The sequence below is a fragment of the Melopsittacus undulatus genome, chromosome 10 (genome assembly GCF_012275295.1).
Source record: "Melopsittacus undulatus isolate bMelUnd1 chromosome 10, bMelUnd1.mat.Z, whole genome shotgun sequence".
Lineage (NCBI taxonomy): Eukaryota > Metazoa > Chordata > Aves > Psittaciformes > Psittaculidae > Melopsittacus > Melopsittacus undulatus.
The window spans coordinates 1,700,710-1,720,525 of NC_047536.1; the positions used below are offsets into that span (position 1 = coordinate 1,700,710).

Sequence of the window (19,816 nt, forward strand, 5' to 3'; positions counted from 1 at the left end):
ATAATGGTTTTGAGTCCATTGAATACTCTGTTTGAAACTATTCTCTTAGTGCCATGTCCAGAATGTTCCCAGTGGCATAAGAAGTTCTGGGAGTGATTCCAATGGGGAAAACATGAATTTTGGAGTGCATCTTGCTGAATGATTCAGTACTCAGTTCATTGCTGTAGAGTGTGTGGTCCATGTGAATGAACGGTGTCCAGCATATGCTGGTAATATATGAGATAATATTTCCTCTCTCTGTGAATAAGGAAAACAATATTTGCCTTTATAACTTGGCTGGAAATGTTAAGAACTGAAAATAGTGCAAGTAGACTGAAGCTTACTGGAGTTTGAAGGGAAAGGTGAAAGCTGATACTGAATAGCCTTTCTCCTTTGCCTGTCCTGCACATGTCTGTAGCCTGACAGGGGCGATGGGACCCATGGTGAGGCAGCACTTGGGGGTCTTCTGTGACACAGTCAAATGGGTGAATGTGTCTTGTACTATTCAGGTGACTCACTACAAATTCGTGCAATAACTGATTATAGATGAGACAAGTGAAGTGTGCTGGATTAAAGTACCCAAAGCAGATTGGTTTGGCAGACAAAAAGAACAATAGTATAGGAAAAATGCCACCTTTATGGTATTATAGAGATTGTTATAAGTAATAATACTTGTTAAAGATAGTCTATCTTGCTTAGTGCTTCATAAGCAAAACAAATAAGCAAAACCAGTGCCTAGCTTCAGGAATTTACCATGTCAATACAAGCTGAAAGGGAATGAATGGGAGCCAGTTAACAGATGTAGAGATAAAAGGAATAAAATGTGATACTCAGTCATAAGCACACTGGCAGTGTGACTGTTCTCAGTCTGGGAGAACACTGGTTAAAGGCAGTTTTGAAGAGGGATAATGGGGCAAATAGATAACATCATGCGAATGATGGAGGGCAAATGGGGCCTCCAGAGGAGACACAGCATAGAAAAGTGCTCTTCTAAACAAGCACTTTCAATTTGACTTTCAAAAGCATTATAAATCACAGAGAGGCTGAAATCATAAATCTAGCAGTGAGCAGTCTGGGGTTAAGCTGTTCTGTAAATGAAGTTAAAGCATAAAGTTCATGTTCCATGTGACAAGAGGAAAAGACCTGAAACAGGACTGGGAAAGAAGAGCCCCATTTGATGGATGGATTAGCAGATTAACAACATGATTTTTGCAGCACTTTTGCACACAAACACAATTGAAGAAGGCTGAATTTATCAATGCTGGAGAAAAAGGTGCTGATTTAATGTAGATTTGATTTGCTGAAAGCTAGAGTAATAATTGTGACATGCAATGAAGAAGAAATCTGTAAGACTTTGTCAGAGCCTGAATGTGAGGTGAGGAAACAGATGAGTCAAAAATAACACCCTGATTTTGAACCTTAATGATGGGTACAATAATGGTATTGACCACTGTGATAGAGCAAGAATGCAGGGGAGGGCTGAGAAGCAGTGGGGTAGGGAGAAAAGAGAAATAAGGTAAATAACAACTTCATTGGCAAGCACTTCATGTGTTCATAATCATAGCATGTCTCATCACACTGTACTCAGAAACAAAAAGGGGTTTGAAAAGTGTGCTTTTCTTTGGAAATGCTGCATTCGTGACTTGTCACCCACACACAGCTACATCGTTCCTTGCAGCTGACAAAATCCAGCATGTTCAGCTTCTCTCTTAGTGTGTCTTTCTGGGTGGGTTTGTTTTGGGGTTGGGGTGTTTATGTGTGTATGTGTGCCAACTTAGGAATGTGCTGCAGCAGCACCACAGCCCTGGCTTGTCACTCAAATCTTCTCTCACAGTGGGTGGAAGTGTCATCTCGCTACTTGAACAGACAGGGCTGTCTTTGGCAATGTTCCTCTCCATGAGTCCCCACCTCTCAGACTCAGTACCTCAATGTGCCTTTGTTATAAATTTCCTTCTTCTTTTCCCAGCCTCATAATGTATTAGGAGACATTTCTCATTTCTGGCAAACCAATCATGTCCTCACTTGCCTTCCACTGAGCTCTGTGTACAGGGCAGTGCTTGCCTGTCTGCCCTCAGTTTGCCTAGTTTTATGGAGCTGCAGTACACTCTGAATAAGGTTTTGTGCTATCAAGTGTGCCTAAAATAATTGCAGGATAAATAAACGGACATGTAACCTGTTTTGACAATGATTGACAGTCGCTGTTGTCCATCAGCCGCTAGCTTGCCTGCATGAAATGAGATAATAGCTTTGATCCAGTGTCAGGTAGACAAGTAAAGCCAACACAAAATCCACCACTCTAATTGGCAATTTAGACAGGAGCCAAGAACTGAGAGGGTCACAGGCTGAATTCTCTCTGATTGTTAGTGGTGATGGCTCCAAAAGGGTCTCCAAGCGCCCAGCCAGGAGTGCGACAGGATACAGGAACCATCGTTTCTAGTCTGCAGCTTTCCTCATCAATCCCATGAACTGGGGGAGATCAGAGGTAAAAACAGGGGACTGAAGAGTCTGGACACCAGAATTCTACAGCAGACACCTTGTTAAATTTCTGTTACAATCAGTCGTTCAGCACCCAACATTTCATTGCTCTTTAAAAACACGTACCTGTCCCAGTAGTACATTGTAGATGAAGTGTAAGGTTTAGCAGATGTTAGCAAGGCGTGTGCTATTAGTAACAGGCTGGTAACATAAAAGTACTCAGCACACTCTCTAGCCTGGCTGCACAGGTGCTTCATGTCCTCTGCATTCTTTGTAAGGGAATATTTAGAAAGTTAAAATAAAGACTAAGGAGCTACTATTAATATTGTGAATACATGAAAAAAGCAGACTTTAAAAATACGGATTTCAGCAAGCTAAATATGATCTTCTCATTGTTGTTAAAGCTTTTATAGCTTCTGTTGATTCCAGAATTCAATTCAGGGTTATAAAGAATTTATCTACAGAAAGGTTGTCCTGAATCATTGCAAGTAGGGATGCTCCTGTTGTTTAGAAGCATTTCCCTCTTTCCCTTTGTTACAGTTGTGCCCTTACAAGGCAGCAAAAATGTTCTAGAAGTTTTAAAGATATTTATTTGATGTTGTTAAATATACTGGATGTGTATTTATATCTATTTACAGCTCTTTTCTCAAAGAGCTTTCGGAATGTTGTTTCAGCTAAGAAGGTAGACTTATTTCTGTGGGAGAAAGATAAAAGCTAGAAGTATTAATAAAAAAAAATGGGGAGTGCCAGGGAATCCTGCTTGACCAATTTGGTGGCCTTCTATGATGGGGCTATGGAACTGATGGACAGGGGTAGAGCAGTTGATGTCATCTACCTGGACTTGTGCAAAGCATTCGACACTGTCCCACATGACATCCTTGTCTCTAAACTGGAGAGACATCAATTTGATAGGTGGAGCACTCGGTGGATAAAGAACTGACTGGATGGTCGCATGCAAAGAGTTGTGGTCAACAGCTCAATGTCCGGCTGGAGACCACTAATGAGTGGTGTCCCTCAGGTATCGGTTGGGACCGGTCTTATTCAACATCTTTGTCGCTGACATGGACAGTGGGATTGAGTGTGCCCTCAGCAACTTTGCCGATGACACCAACTGTGTGGTTCTGTTGATACACTGGAGGGAAGGAATGGCATCCAGAGGGACCTTGACACACTTGTGAGGTGGGCTGATGCCAACCTCATGAAGTTTAAGCATGACAAGTGCAAGGTCCTGCACCTGGGTTGGAGCAATCCCAGGCACAGCTACAGGTTGGGCAGAGAAGAGATTCAGAGCAGCCCTGCAGAGAAGCACTTGGGGTTGTTGGTTGATGAGAAAATGAACATGAGCTTCAGTGTGCACTCACAGCCCAGAAAGCATGAAGGATGTGATCCTGCCCCTCTACTCTGCTGTTGTGAGACCTCACCTGGAGCATTGTGTGCAGTTCTGGTGTCCTCAATATAAAAAAGACATAGAACTATTGGAACAAGTCCAGAGGAGGCCACGAGGATGATCAGGGACTGGAGCATCTTCCCTATGAAGACAGGCTGAGAAAGTTGGGGCTGTTCAGCCTGGAGTGCATTCATTTGATCCCTAAACTTACTTTCAAGGCCCGCTCTATTATCAGTTACTTCACTTTATATTTCTTCCCTTCTTATACATGTGCAGCAACAGCACATCTATTTGCACAAATGTTTTCTGTTTCAATAGGTTTTCAATAAATAGCATACTTCAAAAGGTTCCCAGTGCAGAAAGGTGGTGGACATGCATACAAATACATGCAGGACACAAACCATTGAGCTGCTTAGTTTCTGGCAAGCCAAAAATCTTTCTTTCAATCTTATAATACTTCCATTGGTGGCTAAGAATCTCCCTGCTCTAACTGTAGTCTGCTGATCTGAATTGTGCTCACTGTGATGTGTGCTTTGTAATTTGTTTTTGTGTTTAATTGGTTAGCTCATTTAATTGTGTTGCAATCTACATTATGTTTTTAGTTTGCACTGTCTCCATGGATTTGTACTGGGATTTCTTTATTTCATTAAGTTCTAAAAGATTGTCTTTGCAGTTGTGTCGGGATCATCTTGGATCCTTGTGATGACGGTAAATGTCATTGAAACAACAATGATTAAGTAGTACTGTAAATCATGTTACGAAATACAGCTGTTAGAGATCCTTAGACATTTGCCATCCCTGAATAATAGAAACAGCCTCGAATCACTGCTTCAGATCTCTGCATGCACAACTTTTTTCATACCTACATTATACCTAGATTCAAACCTGTAATTTAGATCTTTTCCTATACTTAGACCCTATTTGGGTGAGATTAAATTCACTTGGCTGCCTTCTCATGCAAACAAAAATATTTCTAATTCAAATGTAGAAAAATGTTTAAACATCTGCAGCCAATGTGGAACTGTGCAATTCAGCATGATATGATTTAAAGCTTTTCTGGTAAATGTAATAGTAGTAGCTGGGACCAAAGCAGTCTGAGTTTTAAATACCTTGAGTACTATAGCTTGTGTGTGCAGTCCTTCATCTACTTCATCGATATTTAGGCAGAGCTAAACCATTACCAGAGAAGTAGTAGTTTTTTACACCATTCACTGGGAATAGTATAAAATCTTACAAAAAACGTATTTAATTCTTTCATTTCTTTTTCTGGATGCATAAATAACTTCATGCTCTTAATGCTTCTCTATTGTGAATCACAACACATGTTTGGAAGGTTAATTCTGATATTTGGTGTTTGTCATTAGTGCTGCTTTTTGTGAGCTTGAAGCATCAGCTCTTTGATTCCTCACTGGCTTTTTCCACCAAGATAGCTATTGAAACCTCTGAAATAGCCTAGTTTTCCCTTCCTCCTCAGTTTTTCTAGTGATGAAGTTATCAAGGTATACAAATGAAGATCTACAGCCTTGTCTATGACAGTAGTGGATTTCAACATCTGTTTATTTCCATCTGTTGGTAGAAAGTAAAATTTATCTCTCTGCATGTTCTTGTAATTGTATCAGCCTTACTGCTTATATCTAAACCAGGGATTTCCCCATTTCCCTCTAGTCCCATGTATCATGCAGGGTTTAAGAGAATTTCCTTCCCCCCTTTTCTGTTTTTTTTTGTCTTCATTTTCAAAGGCACAACTTAGATGGCAAAATGATCAGTCACATTCTCCTGCAGTGAACCAGAACTGGTGCAGGGTAGCTTCCATTTGCTTGAATGCACTGATGCCTATGAAAAAGAAATTGAAGTGTGCTGCTCTTTCACGATGTAGTCAATAGGGAGGACCCTAACCAGACTGGCTGCAAATCAAGCTACCGTATTTCAAATTATCTTAGTGTACTGCATGGAGAACTACAATCTTTCCTTTAATGTAGGTAGTGAAAGTTGCAGACCTTCTATAATAGTGGAGGTGCAGCAAACAGGCTGAGGAAGGGTCAAGTCCTGAACGTACCAGTAAGAAAAAGTCCTCAGGACATTTGAAGTCTGGCACTGCTAGTTCATTTTTCAAGTGTCTAGCTGAACTCAGATGTCCTCTTTCCTCTCTATCTCCAATGTGTAGTTTGGTTTATACCACTTTATGTTCAACTGTGGCTCTTCTGGCAAGACAGTACAGTAGCTTCTTCCTCTTCTCCTCAGAACTCCAGTGGGTTTAGAGAACCAAGATTTAGGTTGTTGTTGGTGGTTAGCTAGATTGTCTGAACTCATCTTCACACTGGCAGTAATAGAGCTTCAGCCCTTTCAGTCCACCACTAAATCAGTTTTAATGTGTCTTGACATTTGCTTAATTTTTATTTTCACTATTCTTGCAGACTGCATTAGTATTGTCATTGAAAATAAGTCTATTCATGAAGCACAATTTTCTTGTACAAGTGACCAACCCCAAGGAGATCACTTTAAGAATTTGCTGTGGTTCCGTAAATTGCTGCTAGATAGATTGTGTGGGAAGACATATTCATATTTCTTACATAGATTTTTTGGTAACAGCCGTAAGCAAAGCAGTTATCTAATAGAAATAGATCCTTTGCAGAATGGGAGAGGAGGGAATAGTGAGTGTTGTCTTTTTGACAGATAAGGTCACACTGGAGGCAATGAGAAAAACTATGATCCTTTTGATAAATTTTGGCCAAAGCAAAAGTTTGCTGACTCTTCAGAAGAATGTAAATATTCAGTGTGCAATTAATGCTGTACACTCACTTCTATGAGGAATCTTGCCCTTATTTTTGGAGAAGTGCTTAAGTACTTATCGATTGAGAACTTCAGTAACTCCCCAAATGGAGACATCCCCATATCTCTACAGGTATTGTAAATGAATTGAATTAATCATAGGCTTAAAAGTCTCTAGTGATCTTCGTTAACTTTCCTGGGTTTAATTAAAACATCTGTGCGCTTTTAATTTATCGATTCATCCAACTCATATGTCATGTTTTTAACACACCCCAGCATGCTCTGCATCATTTTTAACCCGATTTCCACTTAACTAAAGCAATTAAATTCACCCTGGATTAATTAAAGCATCCATAGTTTAGTGCTTAAGTCAGCGTGTGCTGCTTTCCCCAAATGGTTTCTGAATGTCAGAGATTTGACACACCTGATGGGTTTTTTGTCCTTCTGGAAATTCTGTGAATCTCTTTCTTGCTTACTAATGTGCAGCTTGACAGAGCTAGACAAGGGAGTCTGATAAGGAGCATGTGTGGGCTACTGAAGGAAGGATTGCAGGGCATGACTGCTGTGAAAGGCTGTACGTGTCTAAATACTGGCCTGATGCCTGCTAGAGTAAAGTAACACTATTGGTAAATGATTCAAATTATTTGCCTGTAGTCAAAGTAAACAGTTTCATGGAGTAACAAATAAAGCATGTCAGGGACAGTTATTCATAGCTGTTCATTCTTCTTCTCCTGGGTGAATTTCTACAGGGTGACTTGGAAGAGCACAAGAGCAACCTAACAGATGTTCTAGATCCTTCTGTTTGTAAGGAGATTTCAGCCTGGCCAAAGTTAGTGATCTCTGAAGAGCAGGCAGTTTAGTCAGCCAGGGCTTTGGTATACAACTATAGTAGGATTCAGCACTAGCATCAGTAAAATATGTCTTCACTTACTTACATCTTCATCTAATTTGTAGGCTAAACGTTACATATGCATCACCAAGATAAAGACCAAACAGAAGAATGCCAGAACAGTGTGAACCTACTCATATATTTTAGGTATTTGGAAGAAAGCAATTGTAGGTGACACTGGGTTTGGATCATTCCTGTGTTTCTATTCCAGTTTGGAGGTGACCTGGAATGCATTTATTGGTTTCAGAATAGACTGTCATAAACAATATTCCATCATCTTTATATACTGGCAAAATCATGAATGATCTCTCAGCAGTAGCAACTTCATCTCTACTAAAAGGAAGTCCAAGTGTGAGCTACTACAGAGCCTGAATTAATGATCCCCTAGAGAAACTGCACCCAGAAGGTTCAATGGTCACTACTAAGGTTCATTGGTAAGAAGTCTGGCCTACATCTGTCTTCAGTACAATTCGTGGTGTCAGTGAAACAGAGAACAACTTGATGATAGTGTTGTTTTCATTGTTGGTTTTTAGGTAACTAGGAATTTGTGCAACTCTCTCCAAAGAGTTTGTCAAAACTGCCCAATCTGTAGGTTCAGAGGATTTGTGAGACACAACTAGAAGTGTTAATATGGTTGTATTAAGGACTTGAAAAACATGTACCCTGTTTCATGACATCCCCCACACTAGGGCTGACTTACACTAATGAGGGTAGGGAAGGATTGTTTGGGCAAAACCAGACTCAAAAAATCTGGAAATCCTGCTTGATGAAAAGACTCAAAATGTGTCCATGTTTTTGGAAGCAGAACTAAGTTTTTGTATGACTCCAAGGATACTTTATATAAACCTCAACAAGTGCTATGCATGTTATTATCAGTGCATATTCTCTGCTATTGGATCATAGGAGTTACAGTAGACCAACTAGACATACAAGCATGTGACCACACACACAGAACAGTGATCCTTATGCAGTTGTGTAGGTGTATGTGCTGCCAGGCACATTCCTTTTAATCTGTGTTCTTAAGCAAAAGCTTCAAGACCAAAACTCACTTCTTCCTCCTAAACAGGAATAAAAATTGTCCTTGTTTTTCTTAGATCTGACCAAGTTCTGTACAGATCCACAAGCACTGAACAGATCTTACATGGGAGTATAAGTGGTGTCTTTTCAGAATGTTTTAATGGTTTTATTTTTTCTGAACATGTGTGTTTGTACAGAGGTGATATTGCAGAAATAAAGCTGTAATGGCTCAGACCCAGATTCCATTCTAGCCAGGATTTCAGCCCTGGCTGTGGCATGCAGCAGATAGTGAGGAAAAGTAAAAACTGTACCCATCTTTGATACTTCTGCAGTAAATTCTTTGGTTCCAGAGATAAGTTGTGTTAGGACTCCCTGCTGTAGATGATGTCTCTTGTGTATAGTAGACTTCGTAGATTCCACAAATTTGTCTAATTACATGTTTAGTCAGGGAATGTTCTTCCATGGGGTTTAACTTTTCAGATGAACCTGTTAAAATTGATTGATGGAACAGTTAACATTACTTACAGGGCAACCAGGGTTACCTGCTTGACCGCTTTAGATGGTGTCTAAATGCTGTTAGTGGAGCTTTAAACCTGCTCTTCAACACTTAGTCCTAATTTTCTTTACTGTTTACATTGTGAATAGGCAAAGTCATCTGTTATGCACACCAAGAAGAATCTGGTTTATAAGAAAGATGAGGGTTTACAAGCATTATGAACACAGCCATTCTGATCCTTACTCAAATTGTACCCCAGCAGGCTGGAAGCAGTTTTGTCCATCCAGTTCAGTGACTCCCCTCGCCAACCTGCCATGAGCATTTCACCACAATATTCTGTGGTACAGATGTTGTAAAGTTTTGACTTGATATGGGGTGACTCCTGACAGCCTGTGTGGGCTCTGAATAAGCCTATAGATAGCACGAAGGAAGCTAATCTTCTTATGCCCCATTTGAAAATTTACATTTGGAGGTAAAGTTGAGCTGCTTGCAAAATAAGAGCAATGTAAGCGCATTGCTTGTGACCTGGTCCAGGACAGGCAGGCATTGCAGATACAAGTTCAAAACCCTTTCAAATCTGCATATTTTTGTGCCCAGAAACTCAAATAACTATCAATAGAAGTATACCTATATGTCTATTTTATGATGAGGAACTGTAAAAAGTCTGCAGTAGAGAACCAACAGCCTAGATCCTAGTAGTACAGGACTCTCTCTGCACCAGAGTAATGTTTGCTCTACAGCAAGAGGAACCAAGCCTGAAGTCTGCCTTCAAATCCTGTTTGGAACTTCAAGTAGCAGGGGAAGGTCTCTCAACCAAGCAGCTGTGTAACTAAACCAAGTTCTGCAACCGCCTCCAAGAGGTTTCTTGCCATGCTCTAGAAGAACACCTCTGGTGAGTATGTACGTGTGAATACCATAAGGGTGGGTGAGAGGAGTGTGTACACAGTCTGCAGCTGGGATACTATGTGTTGAGCATCACTAGGCAAAATGGTGGCTTTTGATGCCAGACTGTTTGGGCATTATCCCTTACCATTTCCCCTCCTAGTCCATGTGTAACAGGCTGTTATCAAATCACCTTTCCTCATGCATCAGGGAATATTAACATTACTCCAAAATAACTATCCAAAGACAGACAGACAACTTTTAGAGGGATGTTTGGCTGATCTTTCCCACTTAATTCATGTCCCTACATGTATGCAGCCTATAGGACTTAAAAGTCTCTAGTATTCATTGGTCAGCTGAGACCTGTGTTAAGAACATTGTCTGTTTTGCTCAAGTATCAGTAAGGGCAGAATCACATCACCAAAGCCACATTTAGGGTTTTTGCTTATTCAGACTTCACCCAGGAGATATACACTTGTTCTTAACTTGCTTTAGTGTTGCCATAACTACTCCTGAAGACATCTATCCACTTTTTGGCAGTGCTGGTGTGTGATACATGGTTGTCTTCGTGCAACCTCTCTGCCCACAGAAATGAGATGGAGTTTGTGCCATTACTTCAACCAATCTTTCTTCATTCCTTCTGCAGACTTTTAAAAGTCAGTTGTGTCCTGGAGTAGGGGCCATCTGCTTCACATAGGGAAAATAAGCAGTCAGGAACCCCAGATGACTGTTTGAGTTGTTTGCACATTAACTGAAACCACCTGGATATAAAATTAGAGTGGGCTGGTTTGTATCTCACCCTGCAGCAATAAGGTCTGATGAATAAGCACAGTGTACCTCTTTTAGATGAGCTGCTCTGTTTTCTATGGAAGAGCAGCTTGATTCTCTTTCTGTTACTCACTGAAGACAGCCTATAAACTCATAGCAGAAAGATTAATGAAGAACAATTTATTACAGCAGTAGTTTGCCAGCTTCTTTTAACTTACACTTGCTTGCATTCTTGCTTGTATGTTTCTTCTGCAGTCCTAGTGACAGTCTTGGAAATGCCAAAATCTGACCAAGAACCTCTGTCATTTTTCTTATTCTAAAAGTGATATTCCTGTTATGTAGCTTGTAGAATAACCCCAGCAGAGGATTGTAGATTAAACTTTGTGGCTTTAGGTTGCAAGTGTGTTAACATTTATTGCTTTCATTTCATCCCAGAGGTTAAATGACAGGTTCTTTCATTTGTCCAAAGTCAGTTCTGGTGTCATATCTTGGCAATGCATACTGCAGTGGCAGACCACTGAAGGCAGCAGATTACTGTTCAACCTCCATGCAAGCTTCACAAGGACTGAACAGATTTATGAACCATAGCAAGACCTCTGACCTGGGAGAAGCATGAAGAGAGGAATGAACACAGCTTTCAGCTTTACTTAAATTCCTAAAGCACTATAGCAGAGTAAAGGAACACGAAAAAACCTACTGTGGGAGCTGTTTAGCCTGAGACCCAGCACCATCTAGTAAATCCTTCTGCTGTGCCAGTCTCTGGTTCCAGAGCTCCAGAAATTGAACCCAGCAAATGCAGATCAAAAGTGGGAGCTAAGAATGGCTTTCCTATATACAAGTTTCAGATAACAGACATACGTCTCTGTTAACATCAGGAAGAACTTCTTTACTGTGAGAGTGACAGAGCACTGGAACAGGTTGCCCAGGGGGGGTTGTGGAGTCTCCTACATTGGAGATATTCAAGGCCTGCATGGACAAGTTCCTGTGTGATGTACTCTAGGTTACCCTGCTCTTGCAGGGGGTTGGACTAGATGATCTTTCGAGGTCCCTTCCAGCCCTTGGGATTCTGGGATTCTGTTAGCTGGACTGCAATTGCTAACTGCTTAATGAGACTTAGGGGCAAGGCAAGCAGGCGGTTGGCACTGTATTATCTAGCTAGGGCTAGGCTGGTTATGTCAAAGTTGCTTGGGCTTTTTTGCTTTTGTTTTTATATTTATTTTAATAATGGATTTATTTCTGCTCAGTCCCTCTTTCAGGGGGCTGTGATGTTCAAATAGTTACTGCTTTTGTCTGAGTTTTGACTCCAGACGAGAGATTTGCAGAACAGGGGCTCTTTGAGGAGTTGAGTGCCATATTTACTTGTAAAGCAACAAAGCAAAACAAGTTATTTCTCATTTGTATCCAGCTTGTGAGTGAACTCCAGCTTTTTGTCTTTATAACTACTTGAAAACTTTTGTTTGAAGAAACAGTCTACAGCCTACTGATTCAGTTAGCTTTCTTGGGACCTTCTCTTTCTATGCAGCTTTATGACAGTATGGTGAGGAAGTTTATAGGCAAAAGCAAGTTGTATGCTGGCATGTCCCGATGCAGTCAGAGAAACCACACTGAGCAACCATTAAAAAGGATGACATTGACTCTCTGCACTGGTTTGGAAGCATGTAGAGAATTTGCATCTAACAACATGGGACACTTGAACAAAGGGACTGCAAGCTTGACTACCCCATACGGGAGCTGAGAGGTGCCTTATTCTAGAGAGAGATAATTTTGTATTGAGATGAGCCCCAGATAAAGGGACAGTGTCTCTACAGTGTGTCAGGGTGTGGAAGGTGGCACCAAGAAACTTGCCACTCATGACTGCTGCAGGTCTCCAGGAGAAGCTGCCTTCTGATCACTCACCTCCAGGTCCTCTACACCATGAAGTGATTACCTTTCTTGCAGTGATTTGGGAAAATGTATCAATTTCAGCCCAAATAAGACTTTCAATTGCAGTGAAATAGAAAGTAGGGACAAAGGAATTGTTTGTGCCACCAGGTCTTCATACTTGAAGGTTTGATCCCTTTCTTTATGGCTCAACTATATGACTAACAGTAGCAGCAGTCAACATATCTAGGCAGTGAAAAGCAGTGCATGATAGTTTCCATGATATAATGTGTGTAGACAGAAGGAGCAGTTAGTCACATGGCATTTGAGTTGCTACTAGTTCCTCATGTTGTATGTCATGAAAGGGTGTTTGATGATGACGTGAACCAGCTGCAAGAAGCAAAACTGGTAGAACTTTAGCATAAATTTTTCTCTGAATTCAATAAGCACTTGTGAACATATGTCACAGCTGAAGTCACAACACTGCTGTTGGAATTACATTTTATTCAGGTTTGTATTCATTTTTTGAGTGAGGAATAAAAGGACTGAACAAGGCTTACAGTAAGAGAGGACGACAGGAATGAAGAATGAAGTGCTGTTGGGGACTATATATTATATTCATCCTACAGAAGGGTGGAAAATATGGCCCTAAGAGAGATGAGGGGAGCAACTAAACCCCAGACATTAGCACACTGATTTTATTATTATTCTACTGTAAAAAATAGGCCAAAAAAGGTTATGCATGTGATATCTATCCCATCAACCTGTAGTCTTAACTGAAATAATTCTCAGCACTCTACATTTTAACTCAGGTTACAAGTCTGAACTTACTGTTTTCTGATCATTTTTTCCCATTTCAAATAAGAAAAATCTTGGAAAACTCTATTCTGAAATGTGGTTTTGCAGCAGATCAATGGGACAGCGAAGATTAATGAGTGTTACAGAACTGAAAAGTGGAGAAGTTGTATAACTGGACAATTATACATTTCCTTGTAGGAAATCCATTACTCAGGTTCTTCTTGATCATTCAGGTTAAAGGGATAATAGAAGCAAGGAGACATTAGGACCTTTTAATGATTGATAGTAGCTTTTGAGTGTATTTTGGCGTTGTAGAACTTGGTGTTAGTTTGTGATTACTATGAAGGGTGAAAGGACAGGGAAATACTATCTTTATCAGAGAGAAGAGCACAAAAGTGTACCTTTTCTCAAAGACTCACTTCATTGCTCCCATTTTCTGTTATTCCTCTGTTGGTTCTGTTTCTTTTTTCATTTCTCTGAGTTGTAACCTCACATTCAGTCTTTGGCAGGCATATAAATTCACAGGTTGCCTTGTTCACGTGGGGGACGTGGGCATTTGGGAGTGTGAATGTGCCTTAGTGTAACATTTACGTGCAACTGACTTTTAATAAACCACTTGTTTCTTTCCATTGCTCTGCATATGTACAACATATGATTCCTGGCACCAAGACCTGTGACTACCTTTAGTATTCATAGGCTTTACTTCATTTGCATAAATGAATATTTGCTCAGGATGTGTCTTGCCCCCTTAATAATACAAGAGGGAGGGATAAGGGTTAATGGTGCTTTCTTGCCAATACACACAGGGTAAAAGCAGTCACTCTGGGACTTGGAAAAACAAGATTCAGCAGGGATATTAGTGGCAAGGTGCATTTGTTGTAGATGAAAGCTTGTGTTATTCCTGTGCTCGAGACCCTTACACTGAAAAATAACATGTCAAAGGGTCTAAAAACTTTTGGGAACATTATATTAAAGAAGTGTTATGGAAGGAGAAAGATGGTACATTATCCAATGTTTTGGGGGCTGAATGATTTGTGTTCTGCTTTCTGTGAAAATTGGATGTTATCTAGTGGAACAAAGCAGATCAATGTCAGACTTAAGTCTGTTCACATTCTCTCATTATTTATCCCAGTCATCAACAGTCTATGAAGAATAGTAGTTTTATTCTCAGGATACCCAATGTGTGTTTTATTAAATACTAATCAATAATTCCTTTGGGAAATGGAGAACTGAGCTACCACAATTTAGCCTAGATTTTTTCCCCCTAGTAAATGAATATATTTTAATATACGTATAAGTATTTGGTGGTGGATTTTTAGTGTATATTTACATGAGTACATGTATGACCCTATATGCTGTTTTTCTTTCCTTTCTTTCCAGCTGCTTGCCCGGTTCTGTGCAGTGGCAATGGTCAGTACTCTAAAGGCACCTGCCTATGCTACAGTGGCTGGAAAGGTCCAGAATGTGATGTACCCATCAGCCAGTGTATTGATCCCTCATGTGGAGGTCATGGTTCCTGCATCGACGGGAACTGTGTCTGTTCAGTTGGCTATAAAGGAGAAAACTGTGAAGAAGGTAGGGCATTTTCTTCCCTTGCTCTGAGTTTGTTTTCTGGGTTTTGGAGTTGTTTAATGGGTATAAAAAAATCAAAGAACAGAATAAAAAATTTAATGTAAAAGTAGTGTAGGAGATTACTGTATAAGAGGGTAAAATTGAAGTCCATCACAATTTTACTGATCAAAGCTCAGACAACACTTCTGGCCCTCTGTATACATTGTTGTGCAGTATTAAGAATGTCTGCCATAAGTAAACCTGAATAATCCCCTTGCTGAAGAGTAAAGATAAATCTTTTCTTATGGATTATATTTATTGAACAATATAGATGTGAAATGCATAGGAATAAAGAGCAGCGATAGACAGAATTGTATAGCTGCAGCTCCACACAAAGCAAACATATCAGTCACTATTAATACAGAAGTTGATGAAACAAATTTCAAAGACTTAAGTATTCATGCTACTTAAACTTAATGTAGGGCAAATTACTCCTGTCAGCTGTAGTCATATGGGATTAAAGACAGGTAGATTGTGCACAAAACCAATGTGTCCTTTACATGCAGAAAAGGCTCTTCATGCTGAAAGTGTCCAGTTCCTTGTGTATGTAGAATGAGCAAATTTAACAAAATAACCCATGCAAATGTGGTTGCAAATTAAGCTCAATATTGGTTTTATTCACAGTGGTTTATGTTAAAATGCACAATGTAAATTGGATTGATTTCTTTTTAAAATATATTAATATGGTTTTAAAGGGGAATTTAACTCCCCAGCCAATTGTTAAATAGACAGTTCAGCATACCTTGGAACATCCCCAGCACAGTAATAGTTCAGGATGCTTTATGATGACATTCCAGAGCTTATTAATTCTCCAAAAGGCAGAGCAGCTTGAGGACTAAAGTGATAGGACTTGATAGCATGAAGTGATAGCTTGAGGTCTGCACAGTTTTAGGACTAAAGAGTCTCTCTGGAGTATTCTGAGTGGGATGCAGAGCTGTGCACCATGTGTATCAATTTTCATCCTATCCTATTGTAAACTGCTGTTTCTCCCATCAGAAAACAAAGGGAAGAAAACCAGAGGGACTTAAACCACTAAGGGTTTTATTCTCTGGGCATGGGCTGCAGTCATCAACTGCAGGACAAGATCTTGTGTTAGTCTCAATGAACTTGCTTTTCTAAAAGGAAAAACAAAAAAGCAGGGATCCTCACTAGTGAATGTAGTTGCCAACACTGCAGCTGGTTTTTCAGTTCATTCTTGTCGTCTCCTTCCAGGAAGGCTTCACAACACTGGTTATTAAAGCCCTAATCCAAAATTCTATTGAAGTCAGTAGCGTTTTCCCATTGTTTTTAATAGGTTACATTTATAGCTATATCCAGAAAATGCTGTAATGTCCTTTTGCCTGCTAGAATTGAGAGTTCTCAGTTCATGCTGAGTGTGTAATTATAGGAAATATCTAAAAATGATCTGAAATGCCTTGCTATAGCTTTCTTATTGAAATCTAAGTTGGAAAAGACTGACTGTGCCCAAGGAATGCAGAAGCTCTTTCTGTTATTAAAGCAATTGTTTGCTTAGTCTAATTAAATTATATAAACTTTATCATGTTTTGTGTTGTCATATCAATGCTTGTATTATTAGAAAGACTATGGCAGATAGCCTAAAATGGTCTTTCTTTCATTTGATTCTGTCCATTTTACCTCGTAAGCAATTCCTCCCTCATCTTGATTGTAATTCCCAGCTCCTTACATGGAACTTTTAGTCCTCTCTGCTTTCAGTTGTTTAGAATAGCCGTGGTATATCTGGGCTAGACATCTTGAATCCCCTAGCACTCCTGTAAGAGAAATAGGTTTTTGCAGTGAAAGAGGTGAATTGCTATCTGAGGTGAAAAGGTATACATTATTTAATCAACACCATACTGGAAAGTATGAGGTGTTTTAGAAAGAGATAAGTGGATGACAAAGGCAGGAGTGATTGACTGCAAACTCAGAAGGGGCCAATAGCATGAAAGGAGAGGTTAAAATAACCTTTTGCATTGAGCAATACATAAATCAAACAATTAATTTACAAATAAATCAAAAAACATCTATTGTGTATCTACTCTAAACTTCCATTTCTTCTGTACATCTTTCTCACATTAATTCCAGAGCTACATGAAAAACAGTATAGCTTTAAGTGGTGTCTCTCCAGTTCCAGGGAATCATCTGACTTTATGAGAAGATTTTGCATAAATTAAAATTCTATCATTCTGATGATAGAATGATACAAATATAACCGTATTTATATATATGATATATGAAATCTCCTCTACTGTTTTGGACTTCCGAATGGAATTGAGGAAGTTGATTTATTCGCCATTTTCCTACTAGGATATTGAATTAGAACAAACAGGTCAGCATGTTTTTGCTTCCCGTTAGCTTTCCATTTCTGATATTCATCATGGTCCTATCGTTCAAACAATTTACCTGAGATGAAAATGGCACCACAGTCAATATTTGTGATGCACAGTTTTTGCAGCATAAACACTGTTGTTCTATTAACAAATTTGCACACAAGATGAAGTGGCATATTTGTCAGGTTTCATTCAATCTGGTTGGGGGGGAGACAAGTGAAATTGCCAAATGAGGTGAAGTTAAGGGTGGTTGTCTTCTGCGTTTCATGGTCAAGTCATTTTTCAATGACATTTCACTTTGTAGGTGTAATTCATGGCTCTTTGGGGGCTTTATGCTACATATTGTTCAGCAAACTCCTTGACCTCCTTTTTTGTCCTTAGGGGTATAAATTGCTTTCAGTACCATTTTTGTCAAACCTACAGAGAGCCCAATGCTAAATGAGCTCTAATGATCTGAGCTGCCAAGGGGCTATGAGCTCTAAGTCTAATGTACTTACTTGCTAAGGCGTGTTCTTCTTTGTTTAAACACCAAAGAAGCTCCATTTATAAATCCTTATTACATACCATTATAAACCCTTCTAAAGACTCAGGGCCAGACTTCTGCAGCATAAGGCAGTGTAGTTCTATTGCAGGTAATCATGCCATGCTAATTTTAATAGCTGAGGATCTGGCCCAAGATGATAGCTCTAAGAGCATGTATTAAAATAGAATAAGATTTGAGTTAAAAGTAAAAACTCTCTTCAATTTAAGCTTTGAAAGCTATTACTTACCCATATGATAGAATAAAACAGCTATAAAGTGTATTTGTCTAGAACAAAGAACAAAGTTAGGTAGTATGTTATTCTGTAAAACAGGGGAGATTGGGGTCTTAGGAGTATTTATAGGCTTTGGAAATAAATCTTATCTGCAGGAGCAATTAATTCAGGATAGGGGCAAGGCAGTTAATTTACATAGGAGAAGGTGGTGTTTGTCATATGCTCCACATAGCTTTTATTACTACTTTCATTTGGGAAGATGATACATTTCTGAAAGGAGAGTACAATAGGACTCATCAGCATCTCCTAAAGTTATCTGTCCTGCCTCATGCAATGCTACATGTATCTTGCCTTTTACATTTTCCATTAAAATATCATAAGCCAAAAATCCAAAACAGTTTATGAATTTGTCAGATGTTATCTGAGCTGAACAAGAAAACAATCTTGGTTTACCTATAAATATGAAATTACATTATCGTGTTTTCATTTCCAATTAACTAAGCATTAAATCTTAAAAAGAACCCAATCAAACAAAAACCTATAGGCAGTGTGGCCATTAAAATGATAATCTTATTAAAAATTTTATAGTCATTTATTCCTGTGCCAGTGTAGTCTGAATTAAAGTCAAAACTATTTTGATAACTCTTGTTATCTTGTTGATATCTGTAAATGTGCTTGCCTCAATCCTCTGTGTGTATCTAATCCATATACTCACTTTAAATGTTTTGCAACGACATAAAATAATTTGACAAGACTATAGAAAAGTGAAGATTTGAAAGATCAAGTATTGTTCACATAAGGTAGAGTGAAAATGTCTCTGCCTTAATTTAGAAGGATCAATTTGGAAAAGATGAGAGATAAATCATTTTCATTATAAACTCAGATCTTCCTGGAGCTGCAAGAGAGCATGCCAATCATTCCTGGTCCTTCTGTTGTGAGCTAATATGTACCAGTCATGAGATGAATTCATTTTATTCAGGACATGAATTTGACCTTGGCCCTCAATTCCACAGCAAAAGGTAGTTCGTTAAAGCCTCTCTGTTGGTATTTGCAGTAGATCATAGTGTGCTTATACAAATTTATTATATAAGATAAAGATTTAGGAAACCATGTTGTTATTGATAAAGTTTATGTGGAACTCCTAATGTTCCCTTATTTATCAGGGCTTAAAGAGCAACTGAAATTTCATTTGAGGATTTTCCATCATAACTATATTTATTCCCTTTCTTAGTCTGTTGTTTCTAGACTGAGAAAAGATGAAATCCATATCTATATGTATTCTTCTTTTTTTCTTCAAGAGGAATATCTGCTGAAATATAGGTTGAAGTAACTAGGACTCTGAGTTTCACAGCTGAGCTACTAATGGACCACGAATCAAAGGTTCAGAAGTGCCTGAATAATTCAGGAGTCTGAATGAAAGTGAAAGCCAGTGATATTTTGACTTCTAGTAACTGAAAGTGGACATCATGATGTTATTCTCACAGTGCTCCAGCATTGCAGTAGTAGTGCTAGCAGTATCGATGGAGGTACTCCAAAAAAACTCCTTTAAGAAGTGTAGTTTCTTCACTTAGGGTTTCTTATTTTGTTATTCAACTACAGTCCATGAGTCATTGGAACATCAATGCATTTCAGAAGAAATGTCCCCAGGTGAAGGCTGATGTATGGAGCTCTTATTATATATATTAGTGTTATTTTTAAGCCTTTGTGCTTCCTCCCTGCAGCAATCCTGAAGTACGGTCTCATTGTTCAGTCAGACCCTGTTTTATCTGGAGCCAATGTAAAACACAAATTACTTTGTGCTTT

The 19,816-nt window shown here is 39.2% G+C and overlaps 1 protein-coding gene across 3 annotated transcripts in view; it reads left to right on the forward strand.

Annotated features, from left to right (window-relative positions):
- TENM2 (teneurin transmembrane protein 2) overlaps window positions 1–19,816 on the forward strand; it is a 509,002-nt gene that overhangs the window by 408,188 nt on the left and 80,998 nt on the right. For all 3 annotated transcript variants that reach the window (XM_034066670.1, XM_034066671.1, XM_034066672.1), the window contains one exon: window positions 14,701–14,895. In XM_034066670.1, coding sequence (XP_033922561.1) covers window positions 14,701–14,895 — 195 coding nt within the window. The remainder of the gene's footprint in view (window positions 1–14,700; window positions 14,896–19,816) is intronic.